Below are 22922 nucleotides of genomic sequence, written 5' to 3'. Positions count from 1 at the left end.
GAACGGCTTCCCATGGGGGACGGCAGCAATGGGCTGCGTTCAGCTTGCGAGGCTCACAAATCATACGGGCCTGATTTAATTAATTTCTACAAAGCGCCCACAAGAGACACAGGATGTAAATTTCAGTTCCCACTGGACGCCTGAATTTGACCAATAGGAGCACCTGTGTATATGCCACGCCCCACCTCCCACACTTGGGCGATGGGGCACTTCATTCACATGCTGTGTTGCCCCGTTCATGGATAGAACAGGGAGGGAGATCTTTTTCTACGTGGCTTCCTTGCTGGGACAGGAGCTACATGTAGTTAGGCCCTACGTCATTTTTTTAACCAAAATAAAACTACTCTCTCAGAAGACTCACGGGATGTAGAAGAGGCTTTTCAACCCCTCTGGTGGTTCTTCTGTCCCAGCTCTCCACCCGCCTTGAAATGAAAAAGCCAGTGATCTTCTTAATGGCTGACCCAAGACAGCTGGGTTGGTGTGCCTGAGGTGACATTCAAAATGTCTTCTCTCATGCTAATTAACATGGGGCGCAGTCTACGAAGGCCTCATTGAAATAAAATGCCACAATACTGACTCACCTGTTCTGTTCAAGACTTTAAAAAACCTGCGAAAGCAGGCTGCCGGCTCCAGGTTGGGAAATTCCTGGAGATTTGGGGGATGGAGCCCGGAGAGGTTTGGGAAGGGCTGGTTTTGTTCTGCATCCCTCCCCTCCCCAGCCTACCAAGCAAGGTCAGGGGTTGAGAGCGGATAGCCCTAAGAGTCACTGCCCACCCACACCCACCTGAACTGCCAGGGCCAAGCAAGGGTTGGCCTTCACCCAATGTAAGGCAGACGAACCCTCAGGCCCAGAGGAGTGCCTAGGAAGCTTCTCCTATGAGTAAATGCCCGGGACCATTCACTAAGTAGTAAATTAACCACGGTGGGCTGGCAGTGCTTTGTTATGCATTAAGAAGACTTTTACCCCTCCCCTGCTATCTTGCATTTCTGAATAGTTGCAGAAATGTGTAAGATTGTCCACTTAGCAAGCCAATACAGATTCCTGCGTCACCAAATTACTTACTTGCACTCCACGGTGGCCCACATGCCATGTAGGGTTGCCAGCCTCCTGGAATTACAATTGATCTGCAGATTATAAAGTTCAGTTCCCTTGTAGAAAATCACTTGTCGATGTATATTCTATGGCATTATACTCTGCTGAAGTCCTCCCTTCCTCAAACTGAAGGGAAACTCTTCAAAGAGAACACATGATGAAGAAGGGAACTGCAGGCTAGGACAGCCTCAGTGTGCAACAGAAACACCCAGCTTCTTCAAATGAAATCCTAAGGGCCAGATGAATTGCATCCTAGGGTTCTAAAAGAACTTGCTGGTGTAATTTCTCTGCCTATCACCTTTGAGAATTCGTAAGGACAAGTGAGGTGCCAGGAGACTGGAGGCAGGCAAATGTTGTCCCCATCTTTAAGAAGGGGAAAAGGGGGATCCAGCTTGACATCCATGCCTGGAAAGGTTTGGGAACAAATCATCAGCCAGTCCGTTCTTCAGCATTTAGAAAGAACGGCTGTGATTACTAAGAGCCAGCACAGGTTCTTCAAGGACAAGTCATGTCAGACTAATCTTACCTCCTTTTCGAGAGAGCTACAATTTGTTGCATCAAGGGCATGCTGTGGACATCAGTTTGGTGCAGTAGTTAAGAGCACGGGAATCTAATCTGGAGAGCCAGGTTTGATTCCCCACTCCTCCACTTGAAGCTAGCTGGGTGACCTTGGGTCAGTCACAGCTCTTCCAAGAGCTCTCTCAGCCCCACCCACCTCACAGGGTGTTTTGTTGTGGGGATAATAATGACACACTCTGTAAACTGCTCTGAGTGGGCATTAAGTTGTCCTGAAGGGCAGTATATAAATCGAATGTTATTATTATCTTAATTTGAGTAAGGCTTTTGATAAGGTTCCACATGATATTTTTGAGAAGTTGGTAAAATGTGGTTTGGATCCTACTAGTGTTAGGTGGATTTGTGACTGGTTGGCAAATCGCACCCCAAGAGTGCTTGTTAATGGTGCCTCGTCCTCTCGGAGAGGAGAAGCAAGTGGAATGCCTCAGGGATACGTCCTGGGCCCTGTGTTGTTCGACATCTTTAGAAATTGTTTGGATGAAGGAATAGAGGGGATGCTCCTTAATTTGCAGAGAATACTAAATTGGGAGGGGTAACAAATACAGTAGAAGATAGAATCAAGATTTAGGATGATCTTGTCTGAATAAAACTAACAAGATAAATTTAAAAAGAGATAAATGCAAAGTTTTGCATTTAGGCAGAGACATGAAATGCATAATTATATGACAGGGGAGACTTGGCAGTAGTATGCATGAAAAGGATCTAGGGGTCTTAGTAGATCATACACTGAACACGAGTACGATGTGGTAGCTAAAAGGGCAAATACGATTTTAGTCTATATCAACAGAAGCGTGGTGTCAAGACCACGAGAAGTGATTGTATCGCTTTACTCTGGTTAGATCTTACTTGGAGTATTGTGTTCAGTTTAGGGCATCGCAGTTTAAGAAGGATGTTGACAAGCCGAAGCATGTCCAAAGGAGGGTGACCTATGAGGAAAGATTGAAGGAGTTGGGTATGTTTAGCCTGGAAAAGAGACAACTGAGAGGTGATATGATAGCCTTATTTGGCCGTTCCATAGAGGATAAAATAGTGTTTCTGTTGCCCCACGAGGTCGGACCAGAGTTAAAATTAAATCAAGAGGTTTGGGCTAAACGTTAGGAAGAACTTCCTGGCAGAGCAGCCCCTCAGTGGAACAGGCTTCCTCAGGAGGGGGTGGGCAATGTTGATTGTATAACTCAGTATGAATTTAGGCAGATCATGAGAGGGAGGGCTGGAAGGAATAAGCTGGTGCTAGACTCTCATGGCTCTTCCTTACGTGCCCAGGGTGATGCAGGTCACCACTTAATAGAGTCAGGAAGGAATTTTCCTCCAGGCCAGATTGGCCAGGGATCCTGGAGGGCTTGTGCCTTTTTCTGGGTATTGAGCAGGGGTCACTGGGTGAGAGGGGGGTACCAGTGAACTCTCAGCATTGTGCAGGGAGTTGGGCAAGATGACCCTTGGGGTCCCTTCCAGCTCTCTGTTTTTAAACCTCAACTTTCCAGAGACTCCACCCCAAAAGCTGCAGCTATTTCCAAACCTGGATTGGGCAACCCTACTGCCACTTGACAAATGATATTCACAGAAGATGTACTCAGAACAGCTTTAAAAAGTTGTTTGGGGGCTGGGTGTACTTTCCTGCCAGACCTGAAGACCCAACAGTGAAATTTTTCTAATTTACAGTAACACACCCATGTTTCCTCATCTCTGGCTAGTCCTGACTTTGTTCTCTCGTGAAACTTCCCCTCCCTCCCTACTAGAGCAAGGAAGGCCATTCAAAAGCCCTGGCTCCTGAAACGTCAAACACTCCTGCTCCGCCCCTCTGCTCCAGGGTTAATTTGCTAAACTACCTTTGGGTACCTGGCCCAGTATTTCTGCTATTGCTGCATGTACCTAAACGTTGCTGGGTTTTCTTTGTGCTCTCTCTTTCTTACATCTTCCTCTTCAGCTGATCTTTCCCACCATCTCCCTTTGATAAAGCTGCTGGACTCTGACTTGTGTGTCCCCCAAAGCATGATGTAGCATGAAGGCACAAGTGCTTCAAATGCATGCAACTGCTTGGGATCTTGTTCCTCAACTTCTCTTGTGTGCACTGAGCATGCAATCTTGTTCACGTTATCTCCTGTCCAGCACCAACGTTCTGGAAAGTGGACAAGATGAGCTACTCCAAGATAAGTGTTCTTCCTCAACAAAACTCACTAGAAATGGGTAGCCACTAACATCTATGCTAGGAGCAAGGTGTCCTGGGATTTCTACCCACAAAGCATTGCGGGAGCAGAGTAAGACCTCAGCGGCTGCTATAACGCAGCTCGATTATTTTGAGCTTATTGACAGAAGCAGTGGGCTCATTCTGCTCCTCAGAGCAGACAGGCTGCAAATGTTTAAACTTCGTCTGAAGCAAAAGGAATGGCTGGTGAGTCCATTTGTGCTGCTGGCATGTTCCAAGCAGCGAGTCAATTTGGAGAAACCCAACCGAATTTAAAAATGCCTGTGTAAAATCATATTGACAGCCAAGGTACAGGCAAGATGGGTGGGAGAGAACAAATAGAAAAGAATGAAATGTATGCAAAAAAATGGATGTTCCTCAAAATTCTGTTAAAGATAAAAATCCAAAAGCACAAGATAAGCATACAAATGGGGAAAGCCCATCTCTTGGCCAGGCTCTCCTTTTCTTTAGATTATTTAGGTCATTTCTGCTCTCCGCAGCCTACCATTCTGCAGAAATACAAGACTGGTTCTCCAAGCAGCTGAAACAGTCACATGACCACCCTTCCTCATGCTCCTTTAGGGTTGCCAACCTTCAGGTGGGGTCTGGAGGTCTCCCAGAATTACATTTGATCTCCAGACCACAGAGATCAATTCTGAAGAAACTGGGTGCTTTGGAGCGTGGCCTGCATGTGTTTCCCAACCTTTTTTCATGGAGGAACTTCTAAATTAATTTTTCAAATCCCAAGGAACCCCCACTTACGAAAACATTTAGAGGCCAGAAAAAGTTGATGGTGGGAAACACAATTCAATTACTGCTAAATTATCATCAAGAAAATTTGTTTGCAAGGAGCTTCTATATATATGTCAGGTTACATCGTAAGAAGCATGTTTCCTGTCTTCTTTGTATTATCTAATCTTTTTTTCAAATACCAAAATATAAAATGAAAATAAAAATTATTTAAACATTAAAGTTCACATTCAAAAGTCAATTTAAAGGTTTACTTTCGCTGTGAAACTTGGGCTTGTTTATTTTTGCACAAATTCTGAATTCTTGGCTGATTTCTCACGGAACCCCAGGGTTCCGTGGCATCCTGGATGGGAGACCCTGCTCTGTAGCGTTATGCTCTGCGGCGCTCCCTCCCCATTCCAAACCCTGCCGTCCCTAGGCTCCATCTCCAGATCTCCAGGAATTTCCTAAGGTGGAGTTGGCAACCCTATCCCCCTTTGGGCAATTCATACCTTCTGTCCTGTCCATTGATTGCTCTTCTTATTCCTCTTTCTTGTTTTCTTCCTCATAGCTTACGAGGGCTCCTTTAGCCCACCTCACCCCAACCATCCGTGTCCACCAGGAATTTTTCAGAGCATCCCTGTAGAGTCAGGCCAGGGAAAAGATATACTTTTCATTACGCTAAGCAGAGGCAAAAAGTGCGGTGCTTAAAAGAACAGAGCGAGGAGGAGGGCTGACTCTCAATGTAGAGTTGTTTCCTGAGGTTTGAGAGGACCTTTGGATTCAGAAAGTTGGAGCCATGCAGCCAAACTAGGAAACTCTAAACAGTACAGGGGAAGTATGAAGAGCCTGCCATTGCCATACTTGTGGCTCAGTAGCTGTTTCACCAGCCTGAATTTTACCTCTTAAGTTCTATTTGTAAGTCTTGGGAAGTGGATAGGAATATAGCTAAGAAATAGCATACAAGATTTGCTTGGACGAAATCCAGGAACAATCCCCATCGCGCCATTAAGAGCTATTTATGTTGATGCCACAGATTTATGCTGGTTTAATGGTCATTCTGCCCAGAGATTCTGGGAACTGTAGGACATTAAAGAGGAACTAGACATCTCCAAGAGAATACTGAGCAACCTCGCCAAGCTACATTTCCCAGGATTCTTTGGGGAAACCATGACGGTTAAAGTGGTATAAAGCCAGTTACAAATGTCTTTTAGATGTGCTTTTAATGATCAGGGTTGGGAACTCATGGGAGACATTTGATCCGTGGAGAGACTTTTTCAACATCTGGTCTGTAAAGCTAGGGAGGGGAAATTTCAGCGGTGGGGGCCACTAGTCCTATCCCAGTTCCCCAGTCTTGAGTGAGCCAGGATGGCAGAGGAGGAGCAGCTGGCAGGACCCACAACTACGGCTTGGCTACGGCTTCAGCAACCACGAGTAAGCACTCATTCTCTCTCTCCTCCTTCCCTTTGGCCTTCCTTGCAGATCCGCGTAGTGAAAGCGTTCCGTAGCTCCCTCTACGAAGGGCTGGAAAAGCCAGATACGAAGACCTCCATCCATAACTTCATGACGACGCCCGAGTTCTTGATCAACGACTACATACACAACATCCCCCTCATTGACGATACCGACGTGGAGGAGAGCGAGGCCCCCCCAAGACGGCGCTTCCGGGCTAGCCCCCCACAATCCCCCAACAAGAACAACAATGCCATTGACAGCGGCATCTACCTAAGCACCGATGTCAGCAAGACACCTACCTCCTCGTCCAGCCCAGTGAGCCCACTCCACAGCATGGAAACGTCCCTTTAACACAGCCCCACACGCAACCAGACGGAATGACTTTTGTGCTCATCAGGGGCCGCCAGGTTCTCCGTGGAGTTAGGACGAGCTCAGTGAGCCAGGAAGGAAAGCGAGCAGGAGGTGGGAGAGTCCACTCGTGGCACTGGAGACTTTTTCTCTCCCTGGGTGGCAATGGACCGGCTTGGCTCAGGCAAATAAGACGCAACAAAAGCGATACAGCAAACTTTGGGGGCGGGGGGAGAAGTTTTATTCAGAGGCACCCATGAGGGGTGGGCTGAATCCTGGAAGGCATACAGGAAAAACCACCCATTTCTCTAGTCTGTTCTTTGTTTCTCTTTGGACACAAAACACAGCCACTGAACCCGCAACGAACCCATTTGGGAGCCGCTTTGAGTTATTTCTGGGACCTCTTTTTGTTTCTGGTTTTTTCCAAAGTTTAAAAAAGAACTATATTTGCAAGGGGAAAATAACAAAAAGAGGGGGGAGAATAATCTAGACATCTATTATCTTAAATATAAATATATATATATATAATTATCTTATATATATATATATACACGATACCAACTGACAGATGTATTAATGGACCTTCTGACCATACGCATGCCTGTTATCAAACCCCCTTTTCTCCTTACCCCACCTCCCCTGATGGAATTTCAGTCTGGGGCAATTTTGGTTTGTTTTTTAAAAAATCATCGCTTGCTGTAGCTTGTATTTTATACCAGGGTTTGCCAGGAAAGGGGAAAGGAGCATTTCCTACCAGGAGAGAATGTCTGTAGCTCAACTGCTGAGCAGTTGAGCCCTGCAGAGTTACTGAATGATCTGGCGGCAAGATTTGACTTTTTCAGGCCATTGTCCAGAAACAGTGAACAAAAATGGAGCTCTGCTTGAGAAAGAAGCTGTCCGCCGTGTCCCCGAAGTGCTCAAAATCCAAACGCTTCCTACAACTGGTAATTTTAACCAGCTTCCAAGAAAATGCTGAACCAGGAAGAAGGGGAGGGGGAAACGAAAGCTGGCACTTTTTTGTTTATGCCTAGGAGAAAAGGAGGCAACACCTTTACTAAATTATTGGATAATAGATTAGGTTTCTAATTTACAGCAGATATGCTGTCTAGGCCCCTCCCCTTTCCAAAACCCACCCTCGACAGGCTCCACCCCCAAACACAAGGGAACTTCCCAGCATGCAGAGGGCAACCTTATGGCTTTCCCATGAGGCAGGAAGAAGTCGACATCATTAAGAGCAGCAGGTGAAGACGGGCAGATCCGATCCACGCAGCACAAACCACCTGGGATTTCTCCTTCCTAGGCCTCACCCATCTGAAAGAGGCTTACCCTGCTAGAATTGCTCAGGAAACCGTATCACTTGTTCATGCCCTGTATCCGTTAGCAGGAAGTGAGTGGGAACCATTCGTATTTTCTGCCTCATGCACCAAAATTGGTTGTGGGGAGGGGGAATTAGATATCACAAAAATCGCTGCAATGCTTTATTTCTAACCTAGGTGTAGTACTAGTCAGATCACTTCTCTATGGGGGGAGAGGAAAACAGAAGCACCAGGAAAAACATTTCTCTCGCAGCCTTCCCTCAAAGAACACAGAATAACCTACAGGCGGCTACCCTTTACGCCAATCCAGTGAGGTAGGCTTGACTGAAAACGCATGCAAGCTGGGAGGGGATCAGGACTTGTCTCTCTCCTGTCCACTGTCCCCCTGGCTTCTACACATGAATCCTGTTGGGACCTGAAATAAAATGGAGTAGGAAAAGTGGAACCCCCGCCCCCTCAAGCAGGCTAGTTGGCTGACATGATCTTCAGCAAGGCCCAAACCCACCAACCTGTCTGAACTCCCAGGGCTGAGGCGCACACGCAGGGGCCACTGAAGACCTCTCCCTGGATCTGTCACAAGTGCTCAATCCCTGGCGATTAAAACTGAACCAGGCCAGGACAGCTGGGGGCCACCCCCGACCAGGTCATTGGTCCCAGGTTGTGGAGCTGAATCACCCTCCACCGCTGCAGCCTCAGCTGCTCCCATCAAACCAAGGCTAAAGGGCCGTCATGTTCATAGCTGTGGGACGTGCTCTGCATTTTCCATGGACAAACCTGCTTGAAAATACCAGCTACAGCACTGTCAGAAAAGCCATCCCTTCCTCGGAAGGGCAAATGCCAAACCCATCTGTAAATCTCTTTGTTGCCATCTTTTCTTTCCAAGAAAAACAAAATGAAAAAAAGAAAACAAAAAAAAAATTCTTTTTCCTCATCTGAGTGTTTAAAGAAGAAAATAAAATCCAAAATCGTAAGTGTTTAATTTTCGAGGAAAAGGAATGGGGCAAAGGAAACCCGCAGTCTCTGCCTGGGCTTATTTTCATTCAATATTGTAGATATTATTGATAGAAACAAATATTATATATATATATATATATATATTTAAAAACATTCAAAAAAAAGGTCACTTTACTGCTGTACAAATTTGCCAGCCGTTTACCAGTGAGTTCTGCTATTTCACACTGATCGGGAGGGAAAGGACATTCCTCCAAAGGGGTGGGGGAGATTCTCTTCTTGTTGGGGATATTTTTTTCTAAACCATATTTAAAAAGGGTAGAGGGTAAAGGTTTTTTTAAAGAAATAAATAAGTTTAAAAAGAGCTTGTACATTTGTCCAAATGGAAGGAACTACCCCAAACTACAATGCATTCAGATCGGTTAAATGGTTTTATTAAGTGGGACGACGTTTTTTTAAAATGCTGGCTGCCATTAAAAACTATACTGGTGATAGAGGAAACATGTATAAAGCAAAGTCAGTTCACATTAGGGACCATCTACAAAGTGTATTGCACTTTCTAAAGTTTCTATAGCCCTAACCCTTTTCCTCCACTTTAACCAGCACCCCACTCCTTCCTTGTAGCAACTTTGCTACCCTATTCCCCTCCATTCAATGTGTGATGTTTTATACACGGTCCTTTAAGACAGACGAATAATGAAAAGCGGGCACTCTGTGAGCTGCCTCCTTCCTAAAGGGTCAGACCATTAAAAACACAAGACGAGTCATACATCACACATTCAATCTAAGGCAGCTTTCACATGGCAACAATTCTGTTTTGCTGTGAATGCGGAGGCACGCACATTAGCAATATGGCTTCCATTATGAGAATTTTCAGTGCATTTTGCTCCCAGTAGCATTTTCCTTACATTTTCCCCTGCCACTGGAGGGCTTTTCAGAAAATCAGTATTTGCTATAGCACTGTAACAACTAACTGAATTTTTCCTTACCAAGCCTAACAGGAAAAATGGGAGTTGTGAGGGGCTGATGGCAGGAAAGGGGTGCCAAAATGGGTGGGGCCTTTGCTAAACAAGAAAATGCACACCTTTCTGTCCCAACAGCCTGACAGTGCACTTGAACTGCAGGAGTTCCAAAAAAAGATCAGAAAAAAACCAGTTTGAGAAAGGAGTGTGGACAGGGAAAGGAAGATTACATCACGTGGAAGCTCCCCAAACAAAAATAAACAGGGTTTCACCTACCTGTAACTGTTGTTCATCAAGTGTTCTTCTGTGTAGGCACACATGGGAACTGCACAGAAAACACAACAATGAACTACCAGTTGGAAGCCAAAGCAGAAAAAATATTCTGTGGAAGCAACCTCAGATGAACCGGTTTTCAACTAACTTCCAATCCAAAGTACACAAGGTGTTCGCCACAAAATTGTCAAGCCACAGAGTGGCTACACCATTCTGTATCCACAGAGGCACAAAGTTTAGGCTGTGCATCATGATTGTCTTCTGCCTCCACGGGACAAACATGCAAGACAGACAGGCATGCGCAAATGCTGTCAGAGCTCACTCTGGATACATCTTTGGACATGTGCAGTACAGCACTGCTAGCAAGGGTTTGTGGCTGAAAAAAAGCAGTCAGGCCTGGCGAAGGCAGAGGCAGAACTACACTGACATTAGGTTTTCCTGTGCTGCCTTCTCCCCCTGTACATCCAGCAAAGGAAAACTGTTTACATCCTGCAACGCACACAGGAGTAAGGTTCTACCTTGCCAGAAAAGGCTGCCCACTGCTGGTCTAGCTACTAAGGCAGCCTCCTGGGGCTGCTTTTTCTACACCCTGGTCTGGTAACAGTAGGAACTGATTCATCCATCCGAGATGGAGCACACTGGCAGAGGCATCTGGACTTCCCAAAAGATGAGACCCAAAGGTGTAAGCATGAAAGTAAACCTAAGAACTGCCACTGCATTGTTTGTTTATACCTTGCTTTTCTCCACAATTGGGATCCCAAGCAGCTTACAATACAGTCCTCTCCTCCGCCACTTTATTGTCTTGACAACCCCCTTGTGATAGCAGTTAAGCAGAGAGAGTGTAACTGACTGAAGGGTCACCCAGATTACCTCCCAAACAAGCACCTAGAGGAGTTCACAGAACAAGATGAAGTCTGGTACTGATGGGTATCCTGCTTGGAGGCTCTATTTCAGTTAATAACCTCCACAGACCCCGCCCAGAATTTGACCAGTCCCTCTTTAAAGCTATCACCACAGCTTGAGGCTATGAATCCCTATAAATCACAAGAGATTTCATTTGGTATATCCTGAACCCACTGTTCTTTAATTCAGTTGGAGATCTAGTGCTTTGGTAAAGAAAAGAGAGATTCCCCGCTCCCCACCCCCCCGGCCCATACCTATGCCCATGATCTTCATCATGCCTTTCCTCTTTCTCTACATGGAAACAAACCCCCAAAGCCTGATTGTTTTGGCAGCTCTTTTATACATCCTGCTGCAAGTGATCCCCAACACGGAGCCTGTGAGTGTCCGGGCACCTGCCAAGGCCTTTCCTAATGACTACTTATTCCTCCCTCAAAGCAGAGAGAGAGTTCTAGCTCTCATCCTCTTCACTGGAATTTTAAAAACCCATCACCTCTATACACCTGCAGGGAGCACTCATTAAGAAGCCACTGCCTTTATCCTAGGGGAGTGCTTGGCTTGGAAGCACCTAACACTTCCTGGAACCTCCCAACACTTGGCTATTGGACCAAGACTCATGGCAGCCATTTTGTGTTTGGTCTCTCCCTCATGGCAGCCATTTTGTGTTTGGTCTCTCATGGCAGCCATTTTGTGTTTGGTCTCTCATGGCAGCCATTTTGTGTTTGGTCTCTCATGGCAGCCATTTTGTGTTTGGTCTCTCCCTCATGGCAGCCATTTTTGTTGTGGCTCACACTACCTGTTCTCAGAATTCAGGAGTGGCTATTGGCTCAACAAGGCCAGAGACTCCAGCTCTACAGCACCTTCTGGATGCAAGCCAGAGGAGGGGAAAGGATGAGCCCAAGCCTCTCGCCAGGTCATCAAGATTCCCCTGCTTCCACCTTCAGTACTGTGACTAAACTAGAGACCAAATCAGCTGCCAGAGGATTTACAGAAGTGTAGGACAGAATCGGGGCCATGTGTATGCCACAGTGGGGAAAAGTAGGAACAGTACAGGGCCATTCTACACCCCTTGTGGGGTTTGCCTCCAAGGGTATATTTAAACTTGGAGTAGCAACCAAGCCTGGCTGTCATGAACCTTCCTATATGCCTTTGTCTCATGCATACATCATCGTTTTAAGTTTCAACCTAAAAAAACGAAAGTATGAAGAGGTCCCTGGAAATCATATTAAGAGCCCTGGCAAGACTTCCAACTGATAGAAGAACGAACCTCACACAAACCTCCTCCGCCCCTTGTCTCCCCTACCCTCCACAGCAGCATACTTCAGTTCCACAGTTCTAAGAGTCTCAAAATCTCCTTGGCCAATCTCAACTTTGGTCTCTGTAAAAAGAAAACCGAGCACGAAATGTAAATGGCATGTGGAGTCACTCAACATATTATTTTACTTAAGCCAGAGTAGCTCCCATGAAACCATAAAAACAAGTTCCTGGCCTTCACGTATGCAAATAAAAGCCTATCAGCAGTTTGTGCTTAGCGTTTAGAAACAACAAATAGTTTTGGTAGGGACTCTGCTATTTAGGGCACAGGGTTCCTTTATGCAAAGGATTTCTGCATCCAAACAGTGTTCCTTATTTCTATCCACCGCGCGCCCCATCCTCGCTTGCACGTTCCAAATCTGCTCTCCTCACTAGAGGTAAGAATTCCTCCTCCTGAAGCAGCGGCCAATTACATGGCAGACCTCAGCCCCGTCTGCTGCCTCCCTGCTAGCTAAATGAAAATGGGTAACTGGCCTGATGGCCCAAGTAGATGACCAACAGAGGCAACCAGCAGAGGGAACCAGAATCCCCCTGAAAAAGGAACCCCACACTTGTCCACAGCAGGGCTGACACAGAGCAAAGGGCGAGGGGACTGCACTCCAGGCTTTATTCCAACAACAGCTCCCCCACCTTTCACAGTTCCATTTGGAGGCCAAGGCTTTCCATCCCATGGGTGAAGCAGTTTATATACATTAGAAACACAGCATATAATCTTGTAAAAGTCCCCCCCCCCTCCTTTGGCATTTCCCAGTGCCAGCAGCTTTCGTCATTCTTCATTCATCCCACAAATTGTTAGCCAGCCCCATCAGCCACACAAGCCCTGTATGCACCGTGGGCTGTGGAAAAGGGATCCCAAGGCTGACAAGACCAGGCCCCTGACTCCCTCCCCCCCACCACTATGTTTCTAACTGTAGGTGCAACACCCCAGCTCACTTGAGAGCCCACTACAGGAGGGAGGGGCTGCCTGTGTCAAGGAGAGGCAGAGGGCTCCAGAGGAAAGGTGCTGAGGCCAGCAGCACCCACAGAGGACTGGGTTCAGGCTGGCCCAGCAGCTGGGCAGAGCAGCAGCCAGGCTTCCACCCAAGAGATGAGTGGGCCCAGGCATAATCAGGACGTAGTGCTATCAGGAGATGACTGGATGACTGAGAAGCCCTGGCCAGGAGAGGGCAGTGAGGGGCTGGCTGGATTGGGATGGAGTCCTGGAGGAGGAGACCAGCGACAAGAGAGAGGAGGGATGAGTCAGTGGACCTTGCCCAGAGCTGCTGGTGGAGAAGGAAAGGGCACGGGCTGAGAAAATGGAGGGCAGCCTCCTGGGGGCAACAGAAGGGCTGGCTACAACCACCAACCCCCCTGGGGCTCTGGTAGAGGCTAGAGGAGGCTGAAGAGAAGGCTCCAGGAGACAAAGGCAATCCCTGGCCATAAGCTGGCAATTTAGCCCCTGCATATGGATAGTTGCCATGACATAACAGGAGCAACAAAGTCTGACTGGATCCCGCCACCTCCTTCCAGTCCGTCTGAACGTAGCCACAGAGGGCTGACCTTCCTCCCTCGCCCCTGAGGGCCCTGCAATAAGCCACCTGACCGCCATCCATGCACAGAACATCATGTGAAAGAGAAACGCCACAGCCTGGTGAAGCATGAAAAAAGGCTGGCTGGCACACAGTCCCATTTTCACTCTAGAATGAAAGACTCTGGATGTGTGGGGTCAACCTCTGCCTCAGAAGCCCCACAGATCTACAGTGCCATGCCCAGAGTGAACGCTCTCCCAGTGTGCCATGCCTTCAGTTGAGTTCTCATCAGAGTCAAAGCAAAGCCATGGTGGTGTGGAGACTTCCAAAAGCAGTGCTGAAGGAGAAGACCCAGGAAGCAAATTTCACCTGGAACAGGGGATCCACAGGTAGGCAGCGGAGCCCTTCCTCACCAGCCCTAGCCCAGCTCCAAGTTCAAGGAGCAGGAGGCAAAGGCTGCAGTCTGACAGCAGGCGGGAAGCGGCGTCGCAGGGCAGGACCAGCTGGTCTGTGGCTCCATCTGGCTGCTGGTGTGGTTCCAGTCCCATTCAAAGGCGTGACTCAAAAGGACGGAGCAAAATCCAAAGCAGTCTACAGCACCTCTTCCTTCTGCTCAGAGCACGGCTCCCTGATCGGAGCCTGCGGTGGGCTTGGGGAACATCCTTCTCCCTCTTGCCCAGAGGCACTTAAGAGATTTCTGTGTCTAGTGTGTAAATCTGTATCAAGTCCAAGACAATCCGGTCAATGATGCTCTTGGAGAGATCCTCACTGAACACCTAAAAGGACAGAAAACCAGGTCGGATGAAAAGGTCCGGGAGAAGCAGGAAGCTGGCAAGCGGGCGGGCGGGGTCTGCTCCCACCCCCCGAAATTGAAGGCAGTTTGAAAGGGGGCTCGCCACGCAGGCTGCACGGGGCCATCCCACTTTCCACCATTGAGAATTGGGTCTGGCAAGTTTTTGTATTGCTTCAAAATCACGCCAAACACGCCTGATCAGAAGCAACAGAGGGAAAGAAGAACGTGCGGGCATTGTTCAGTGGGCTCTAAGGCAGCTGACTGCGGTGTGAAAATGAAAAAAGGCCCGGTCCACACAATGACATTCTGAAGGTAAACTGCGGGCTGTGGAGTTTCTCTCGTTTCACTTGCAGCTCTCCTCACCAGCCACCATCTCTAAACAGGAGCTCTTTCTGACTCCACAGAAGGTCAACTGGGACCTGAGCAGGAGGGCGCCACTCGAGGACATCATCCAGAAACCAACAGAAAGCCTCAGTGGATTTTTATCCAAATTCCTTTCCGAAGCCTCTGGACCAGGGGTGGGGGCTCCAAGGGCTGAGGAGGGGCCAAATCATCCCTCTCGTTCCTGAGGCCACGTGCCCTTCCCTCCCAGCAGAGTTCTCCGCAAATCCTCACCATCACAAGGCAAGCAATGCCTACAGCTGCAGGACAGGGCTGCCGCCCTTCAGAGCAAATGGCAGACTTATGAGGCTCTTCAATATACTCTAACAGGAAGCCCGGCCCACCGCTCCTCTCCCGAAGCAGCACCATTCTCTGAGCCCCTGTATCTTGCTCTGTCTCTCTTAATGGCATGGCTGAGAGGAGTAGCTGGTGCACACCTGCCAGTGCACCTCGCACTGTTTCCCACACTGGCCCTGCAGGGCAGGCAGGAGCAACCATAGGACTGATGTGGAACATGCAGGCCACACCTGTAGCTCACTCACGGAGATTCGGCACTTCCCATCATTCTGGTTCAGTGTAAAAGCTGCAAATTAAGGAAGCAGGAAGCTTCCACGTGGGTGTGCTCCAAGGTAACTACTCTAACCTGGCCTAGGCTAAAGAAGAATCTATTCCCGATCGCCCAAGGCCAGTGGCTTGCTCACTCCCTGTTCCTTACCTGCCACCAAGGCCGCTCTGCTTCAGTGTCAGCGGGCACCTCCACCCCATAACACTGCAGGGCAAGGTAGAGGACAGACACAGCAATGTGCTGTGGGGCATGCTGCAGACACAGCGGCCGGTGGTAGCTATCCCGCAGCAGGGCCCAAGCTGCCACTGCCACCGGGGTCCGATCCCAGCTGTGCCGGTTCATCCAGTGCTTCAAAGATAGCAAGTAATGAAGCAGGTACTGCAAGAAGAGAAGGGCAGTTGTCAGGAACAGGCAAGACACAGAGGAGCAACTCAGTCTCTAGATCAACATCCAGTTTCCAAATGGAAAGGCGTAATGTGTGTTCTTCCTCTCCCCCCTTCCGCTTTATTCTCACAATAACGAGGAAGGTGAAGCTGAGAGACAGGGAGCCTTGCGCGAGGCCACCTAGCAAGCTTCACAGGGTAGGGACTCCAGTTTCCCCAAATTTAACATTCCAGAGGCTACACCACACTGGCTTATTCTAGTAACATAAAAAATAACATAGCAACAAAAACATTAAAAAGAGCAGTGGCACCTTAACCACGTTTGTTTCAAAATGAGCTGCTGTGAGTCACAGCCCACTTCTTCAGATAAGCATTCTACCTGAGATTTAGATATGCCAACAATGCCTACACACAATAAACCATGTCCGTGGCTCTCAAGCATAAAGTCACTTTGGTTTGAAAAAACAAAGCAACGCAAGGAACCCTGAAGTTCTTCACATCATCACCATCATCACTGTAGAGGACTCTACACATCTCCTCACAAGAGGCAGGTTATGCACAATGCTGTGCCCAGGGAGCTTCATGGCTGCTCAGCGAACCTCACAAACCAGACCAGCACTTCAGGCACTCCCTCCACATGGGCTCCTGGCACCCTCCAATGGCCTTCCCTTAGCATTCAAACTACCTGCCCTGCCTCCCCTTCAAGGACAGAGAATCGAACTTGGGAGCACTCAGTCCCTGCTTCATTTAGTGTAATTTATTCTTGCCGCCACTGCTTTGGACCCCCGGCTTTCTGTTCTCGTTCTCAACTTCAGCCCTCCTTTCTCTGGACCAGATTCTCCTCTGCCCTTTTCTAACTACCTAGAGCAGCCTCTGTTCTGGGAAGTGTGTATTTGCCAATCTTCAGGTAGGGCCTGGAGTCCTCCAGGAATTACAATGGACCTCCAGACTAAACAGATTAGTTCGCCTGGAAAAATGGTGGTTTGGGAGGGCAGATTCTATGGCATCACATCCCTGCTGAGCTCCCTTCCATCCTCCGAACTCTGCCCTCAAACCCCCAGGAATTTCCCTAGTAGAAATCGGCAGCAACACTGGAAGCAGGGGCAGGACCCAGAGGTCTTGGCTTCCAGGGCCAATCCCAACTTCTAAACTAAGAGGAGTGAAGACATAACCCCTCGTCTCCCAAACAAAGCACACATCCCACTCCCACCCCTGCTATGCACTCTGGACCTTATGAGGGTGCTGGAAGGAGACCCGGAAGCACAGCACCCGTAGCATGAGCAGCTCACACTGGACAATGCTGTCCCTCAGCTCCCAGAAGTGGGTGTCCAGCTCTAGCGGGTCACTCCGGGGATGCATGTACCTGCACGAGAGCAGAGAAAGATGCAAGAAGGAGCCACAGCCATTCCAACCATTTAAAGTGGCTTTGAATCTGTTGCCAGTGGTAGAAAACAGCAGCCACACGTGAGCCTTGCATAGGTGGCCGTTCTGCCCCGGCCTCCTCTGTGACCTCACAATCTTCTGCGTCCCTCCCCTGCAGAGAATAGCTGCAGATTCATCAGACAGCCTCTTTTACCAGCAAGAGCAAATTTTAAATAGTACACTTGTGAGCTTCCACTTTTTTTTTTTTTGAAGCAGTTGCGGTGTGGCCGCTATAAGGAAGGAAAAAAGCAAATGCTGAGACACTTTTTCCTAAGATGATGAACAGAAATTCTCTTAATTCCTCTTTACCCAGTTTCTCCTTAAAATCCAACGTTCCTTCTCTTTTCCTTTATTTAGGAATGTATTATCCGTTTCCAATCAATTCTCTTTTGCTCAAAGAGCCATTCAAAGAGGAGGGGGGGGGGGAGGAAGGAAGGAAAGTTCTGCAAAAGTTTAGAATTCCACTCTGTAGAAGCTCAGAGGCAGTCAATGTCTTCCTGCTAGAGCACCCTGCTGTGGTTTGTAACATTGAAAAAACAGCAGCAAAGGCTGAAGTCACAAACGGTGCACTGGTTTCTTCCCACAGAAATTAGAGTTGAGTGAAACACAAATCCCTTTTCCAAGAGAAAAACTGAGAATAAGAGGAATCAGTGGCTGAATCTAAAGACAGGAATTCCAGGAAAAGAAACTCCCTCCCGGTAACAAGACTACTTTTTCCTTCCAGCTGTGTTTGCCAACTTTGCAAACCAGCAACTATATGGGCATTTGACCTCTCAATGCACTGATTAATTAAAGGGCAGGTGATTCATCACTTTAAAATCCTTTAGCTGGAAGTCCTAATTCGGAGCTGCTACACATCACGTTTATTGGGCTAAATTCAGGAACTGGAAGCACAGCTGCCTAAAACATTCTTTGGAAGCCCCCATCAAAATACTGAAAGGGCTGGGTTTATGTATCTGCGGGATCCAAAATAAACTCTCTACAGTGAGAATGACTAGGCCAAGGTCACTTGTGAATGAAGATCTGAACTTGGGCCTCCTTGATGCTTAACCTAAAGATGCTGTTTACCCACTTTGCCCCCGCACCTGTCCTCACCTTTGTGGCCAATGGGAGAACAGTAGGGGGCAATAATGATGTTGGGCTATGTGCCAAGGTCACATACAGGCAAAATCCCGTATGTGATGTCACAGCTTCTAGAGTGTCAGCTGACACACTGATACACACTGACAGGGGTTCTGCCCAGGTGTGACATCAGCACATAACCCAACATGACATCTGCCCTTTGACCCACCTCCCAAAACTTTCACATACACATGCCATCCTCTTTACCTGTGGGATACATTGATGATGTCCCTTGTCCTCAGGTGCTGCTCTTCCACCTTCCCAGCCAGATACAGGGCAGCCAGAGCTACCAGGTATGGGTCATAGGATTCCAGAGGCATTTCCATAAAAAAGCGGTGATAGATGGTGCATGCTGTGGCAATGGGGATAGATCGCAAGCCCAGCTTCACACCTGTTGGGAAGGGGACAGAGTATGTGGCTCTCCAGTCCAAGGATGAAAAGAGCCCCTGACAAGGTGCAACCCACCTTAACTCAAGGACGGCAGGACCAGGAGGCAAGGTTAAGACACCTGCCTCAGGCAGCAGAGTGTGTGTCAAGGGCAGACACATGGAAGGTGGACACCGAAGCCTTGCTGATAGGAACATGGGAATTAAATGCAGTTCAGCAACTCTCTCACCTGCCTCCATGATGAACCTGCAGACTTTGAAGTGCGTTTTGGCATCTGGTGGTATTTGGCTGCCCTCCTGCAACACAGTTGGTTCCATAAGTGTCAACCCGTCCCAAAGCACCTGCACAAGCAAAAGGAGCTTGGTCAGACTCAGAGGCCTGCTTTCCCATGTCAGGCCGCTTTGCTCCCTGAACAAGCCAAGTTGTCCTCAAACCCTGGAGGAGGATACTCCTTCAACCCCGTTTACTGAATCTTGGGCAAAGAATTGGGGCCCAAATTCCCCACCCCTTGGTAGTCCAGTGCCAGCTGCAAGCTAACACTTCCACAGACATGGAGGGAAGTCCCCTGCCCCTCGAAAAGAACCTGGGCTTTAGCAAGAGTCATGACATTGCTGGCACACAAAGGTCCTGCCACGTGGGTATATGTAGCCCAGTACCACACCAGTTATCATCATGCTGTTAACACAGAAGAGAAGTTCTAGTGCTATACCAACTCCAATCTTATTCTCAGGAAGAAACATGTCCATAAACAAGGTGTCAATACTTCACCAGCGAGAATATTCACTAAGCAGTAAAATAAAAATATTTCAACCAGCTCAGCATCACAAAAAATGTTGCACTTCTGCCAAAAATCAGAAACATTCCAACCGATAAGAAAGTCAAAGGAGATCTCCTTAAAGCTGGATCACTCCAAATTGCCACTCCTTCCCAGAAACAGGCTGAAATGGAAACAGCATCCTGTCATTGCAACACTTGTTTGATTCCACACACACACCGCAGGTTCTTCTCAAACTTGATCATAATGCAACTTACAGCTAGCAGCTACAATAAGCAAGACTTGGAGATGTGTGTGAGGCCAGCCACAGTCCACCAATGAACCAATAACCAGCAGCACCTAGTAGTTAATTATCATAGAATAACAGGGTTGGGAAGGGCCTCGAGAGTCATTACTCGGGCTCTTGCAAAGAACTCCGAATTAGATTGGCCTGTTTGTTACCCTAAATTGAGGGGTGTCTCCTTGTGAGTTGGGGGAATTAGCATACAAGGAGACACAGCAGAGGGTAACTAACAGGATCTTCACCAGTGTACAGAAGGATCGTTCACTTAGAGGTCTCTCTAATAAACAGGCAGAGGTTCAACAGGAATGGTTTTTTATTAACAGAGAAATAAAAGGCAAGTATACAAGAAACACATACAGCATGCACACAGGGTTAACTAAGAAAACAGTGAGGAAATGGGAAAGCAGTTTCAGGGAGGGCTATAGTTACTAGTCTTGAAGAGGAAGGTTCCATGGAGGCAGCAGTGAAGACAACCAGCGCTTCACGGAGAAAAAAAAAGGGGATAGCTCAGACACTGAGCACATGGCTGAAGGGCTCAATGCAAAACTGACATCGCTTAACGGCTGTTTCCTGAGGCGAGACAATAAAATTGGGAAAGGTATGATTGTGCATAACAATGATGTTTGGACATGAAGGGCTTATCAGGTCCCTGAACAACCCAGAGTGGGAAGGACAATGAGGGGAGATTCAGAAGAGTGTGGATGCTAAAGCAGGAGCTTCTAGAAGGCCTCTTTTGTCTTACATCTTTGCATATCTCCGGGATGGGGGCTGATACTCAGTCTTTCCTCATGACTCACATTCCAGTATTTTTCCATCTCCAGCCAGAGTTGGGAACCATCCCAAACATGAAGATATCAAACTCTGCAGCTTTAGGGATTTAGAATCGTACTTGGATATACACCTTAACGTGGTGAGGGGGTTTGAGTGTGTCAATGAAGCTGAGAGCAATACTGTCAGGAGCACAGAGCCTCAATTCCTAGCAGAGTCACTCAAGGTCAAAGCTGAGGTACCAGACTAAGATGCATCCACCCCCTTTGGGAATCAAGGGGCACATCAGCAGGAGAGAACTGACCGTTTCCATTGGTGATGGGGGTAGAGGAATTCTTGAAGGGTAGCTTACTGGGCTGCAGCAGTAGTGGTACTGGTGGAAGGCAATGACATTCAGCTAAAAGTGGTTAATACTGCACTGAAAAAGGCAGTAGTAAACTACATCTGATCATCCCTTACCTCAAAAACCCTATAATGAGACAATCCAAAATGAATGAAGATATAGTGCTCGAAGACAGGACCCTCAGGTCGGAAGGCACTAAATTAGCTATTGGGGAAGAGCAGAGGATAAGTATGAACAGTGATCTTCTTAATGATGCAGCTGGACTATAGCTGAAACGATGTCCAATTGCTGAGGTGAATAGATGCAAAAGAAAAGTCCAAAGCTGTGCGACAAACATAATAGGAATATGGAATATAAGGTATGAATTAAGTAAGCTTGAAATTGTAAAACGAGAAATGGAAGGTTGAAATTGATTAATTTTAATCATGATGTTGTAGGAGAGTTTTATGGATACCGAAAAGACAAGTGGGATCTAGATCAAATCAAGCCTAATTCTCTCTAGAAGCTAAAATGATGAAATTGAGGTTATTGTCCTTTGGTCACCTGATAAGAAGACAAGACTAACGGGGGGGGGAAATGCTTGGAAAAGTTGAAGGCAGTAGGAAAAGAGGAAAATCCCAAATGAGATAGCTTATCTCAATAAAGCAAGCCATGGCCTCCAGTTTGCAAGAGTTGAGCAAGGCTATGACCGATAGGATGTTTGGGATGGTTCCCATCACATAATCACAGACCAGCACAGTACAGCGGTCAGCACCGTACGAGGACTGACCTGGGTGAGAATTCTTACTCAGCTGTGCAACTTGCCAGGTCCCCCTTTCCCTCAGTCAGGCAGCCTAGCCCACCCTATCCAACAGGCCACAGCTACTGCACGGGCAAAAAAGGGAAGACCGAACCCGCGTCCATCCTCCGCTCCCTGGGCTGGAGACGGGCGAGATCGCCAAGGAGGAGATTCCAGAGCTAGAACTTACAGCACCCGCCAGAGCAGAAGCGCGTGTGTGACGCCATCGCCACGCGCCACTACTGGGGCGACGTCACATCCGCGCCCGCCCCAGGCGGCCCCCCCCCGCCTCAGAACGTCGCCTTAGCGGACGCTCCGGCCTGACGTCACACAAAACGCCGGCGGCCTCCTGCACTGACGTCACCCGCGAGGCGAAAAGACGCGACGTCTCCGAGGCGGAGAGCCCGGCCTAACTGCGCCGAGCGGCTCGCGGAGCCACCGATCTCTCACCCACTCAAGTGCCGCGAAGGACCTCCGCGCTCCGCCTGAAGGCCTGAGGCTCCCGCGACAACCCTCTCGCTTCCCGGATGTTCCCGCCACATGAAGGTTTCCGTTCAAGTACTTCCGGGTCAAAGGCGCTTTTTTCTATTAGCGACGCCTCCTTAGAACCGCCCAATCGCCTCTTCCTTCGTCACTCGCGTTCGCGTTGCGGCAGCCTCCGCTCCCTCGCAGTCATCGTGAGGTTTACAGCCCTCGCCCGGCCCAGTGTGTTCCGGCACCTGCGCGCGCAGCCCTCCTCGCAGGGCTTCCCTGAGGCGGCGTCGGTCTCCCATAGGCAGCCCGCTGGCCTCTGGCGAGGAGGAGCGGCTGGACAGACCAGTCACGCGACGCCGAGCGCTCGGTAGGCGGTTTTCTGCCGAGTGACGGTGGAATGAGCCAATTACGGGAGAGGAATGCTGAGGGCGGCGGCAGGGCGGGGCGCGGGTGCTTCTGCGGGCCTGGACGCTTCCCCGGCCCCCCGCCGCCGCCGCCGCGTCGCGAAGAAGCCCTTTGGCGCCCAAACGCCGTTCCGTGGGCAGGAGCGTCCGTGCCTCGCCGCCGGGCCTGGCGCCTCCGGGTGGCGTCTGGAGACCCCGGGATTCCAGCCGGGCCGCGGAGAAAAGGGCCACTCGGGAGGGGGCCCTGCCCGGGCTGCACCCCCGACCCTCTTGAGATCCCCGCCGTGTGTTGTCCTTTGGCACATGCTTGTCCTGCCATTCGGGAAGGGCTCAGGGCGATGGATGCGGCCGGTGGGGTTGCCAGCTCCAAGTTGGGAAATTCCTGGAGATTTGGGGAGCCTGGAGAAGGCAGGGTTGGGGGGGGGAGAACCTCAGCA

The 22922-nt window shown here is 48.7% G+C and overlaps 2 protein-coding genes across 11 annotated transcripts in view; one reads left to right on the top strand and one right to left on the bottom strand.

Annotated features, from left to right (window-relative positions):
- Nucleotides 1-6386, top strand: part of ATP2B3 (ATPase plasma membrane Ca2+ transporting 3) — a 102559-nt gene extending 96173 nt beyond the window's left edge. For all 7 annotated transcript variants that reach the window (XM_055003242.1, XM_055003241.1, XM_055003240.1 and 4 more), the window contains one exon: nt 6063-6386. In XM_055003242.1, the coding sequence (XP_054859217.1) occupies nt 6063-6386 (324 nt within the window). The remainder of the gene's footprint in view (nt 1-6062) is intronic.
- A 2676-nt stretch (nt 6387-9062) lies between these two features.
- On the bottom strand, nt 9063-22296 carry CCNQ (cyclin Q). 4 transcript variants are annotated; one of them, XR_008598676.1, is made up of 7 exons: nt 22058-22296; nt 18890-19001; nt 18481-18664; nt 16960-17092; nt 15497-15724; nt 13977-14383; nt 9063-9937 (listed from the first exon to the last, which is right to left on the bottom strand). XR_008598676.1 is itself a non-coding variant. In XM_055003243.1 (6 exons), exons 2-6 carry the CDS (start codon nt 18975-18977, stop codon nt 14294-14296), a joined length of 723 nt encoding a protein of 240 aa, XP_054859218.1. In that variant the 5' UTR covers nt 18978-19001; nt 22058-22296; the 3' UTR covers nt 12678-14293. The 4 variants fall into 4 exon arrangements, 3 of the variants coding, with proteins under 3 accessions (XP_054859218.1, XP_054859220.1, XP_054859219.1); XM_055003243.1 differs by lacking the exon at nt 9063-9937 and having other exon boundaries at nt 12678-14383; XM_055003245.1 differs by lacking the exon at nt 9063-9937 and having other exon boundaries at nt 12678-14383; nt 22062-22108.
- Nucleotides 22297-22922: the final 626 nt, after the last annotated feature.

The sequence above is a fragment of the Eublepharis macularius genome, chromosome 19, assembly GCF_028583425.1.
Source record: "Eublepharis macularius isolate TG4126 chromosome 19, MPM_Emac_v1.0, whole genome shotgun sequence".
Classification (NCBI taxonomy): Eukaryota; Metazoa; Chordata; class Lepidosauria; order Squamata; family Eublepharidae; genus Eublepharis; species Eublepharis macularius.
Note: the sequence above shows the minus strand (reverse complement) of the source record. Positions and strands in the feature narration are given on the sequence as shown.

Bases quoted from the DNA above. Each gene is read 5' to 3' on its own strand.
- CCNQ (XM_055003243.1), bottom strand. From the start codon at position 18,977: ATGGAACCAACTGTGTTGCAGGAGGGCAGCCAAATACCACCAGATGCC. The intron at 15,725-16,959 runs GTCCAGAGTGCA...CTCTTCTTGCAG, and splicing joins CCTTCCAGCACCCTCATAAG to TACCTGCTTCATTACTTGCT. The intron at 14,384-15,496 runs GTAAGGAACAGG...CTGTCCTTTTAG, and splicing joins CAGAGCGGCCTTGGTGGCAG to GTGTTCAGTGAGGATCTCTC.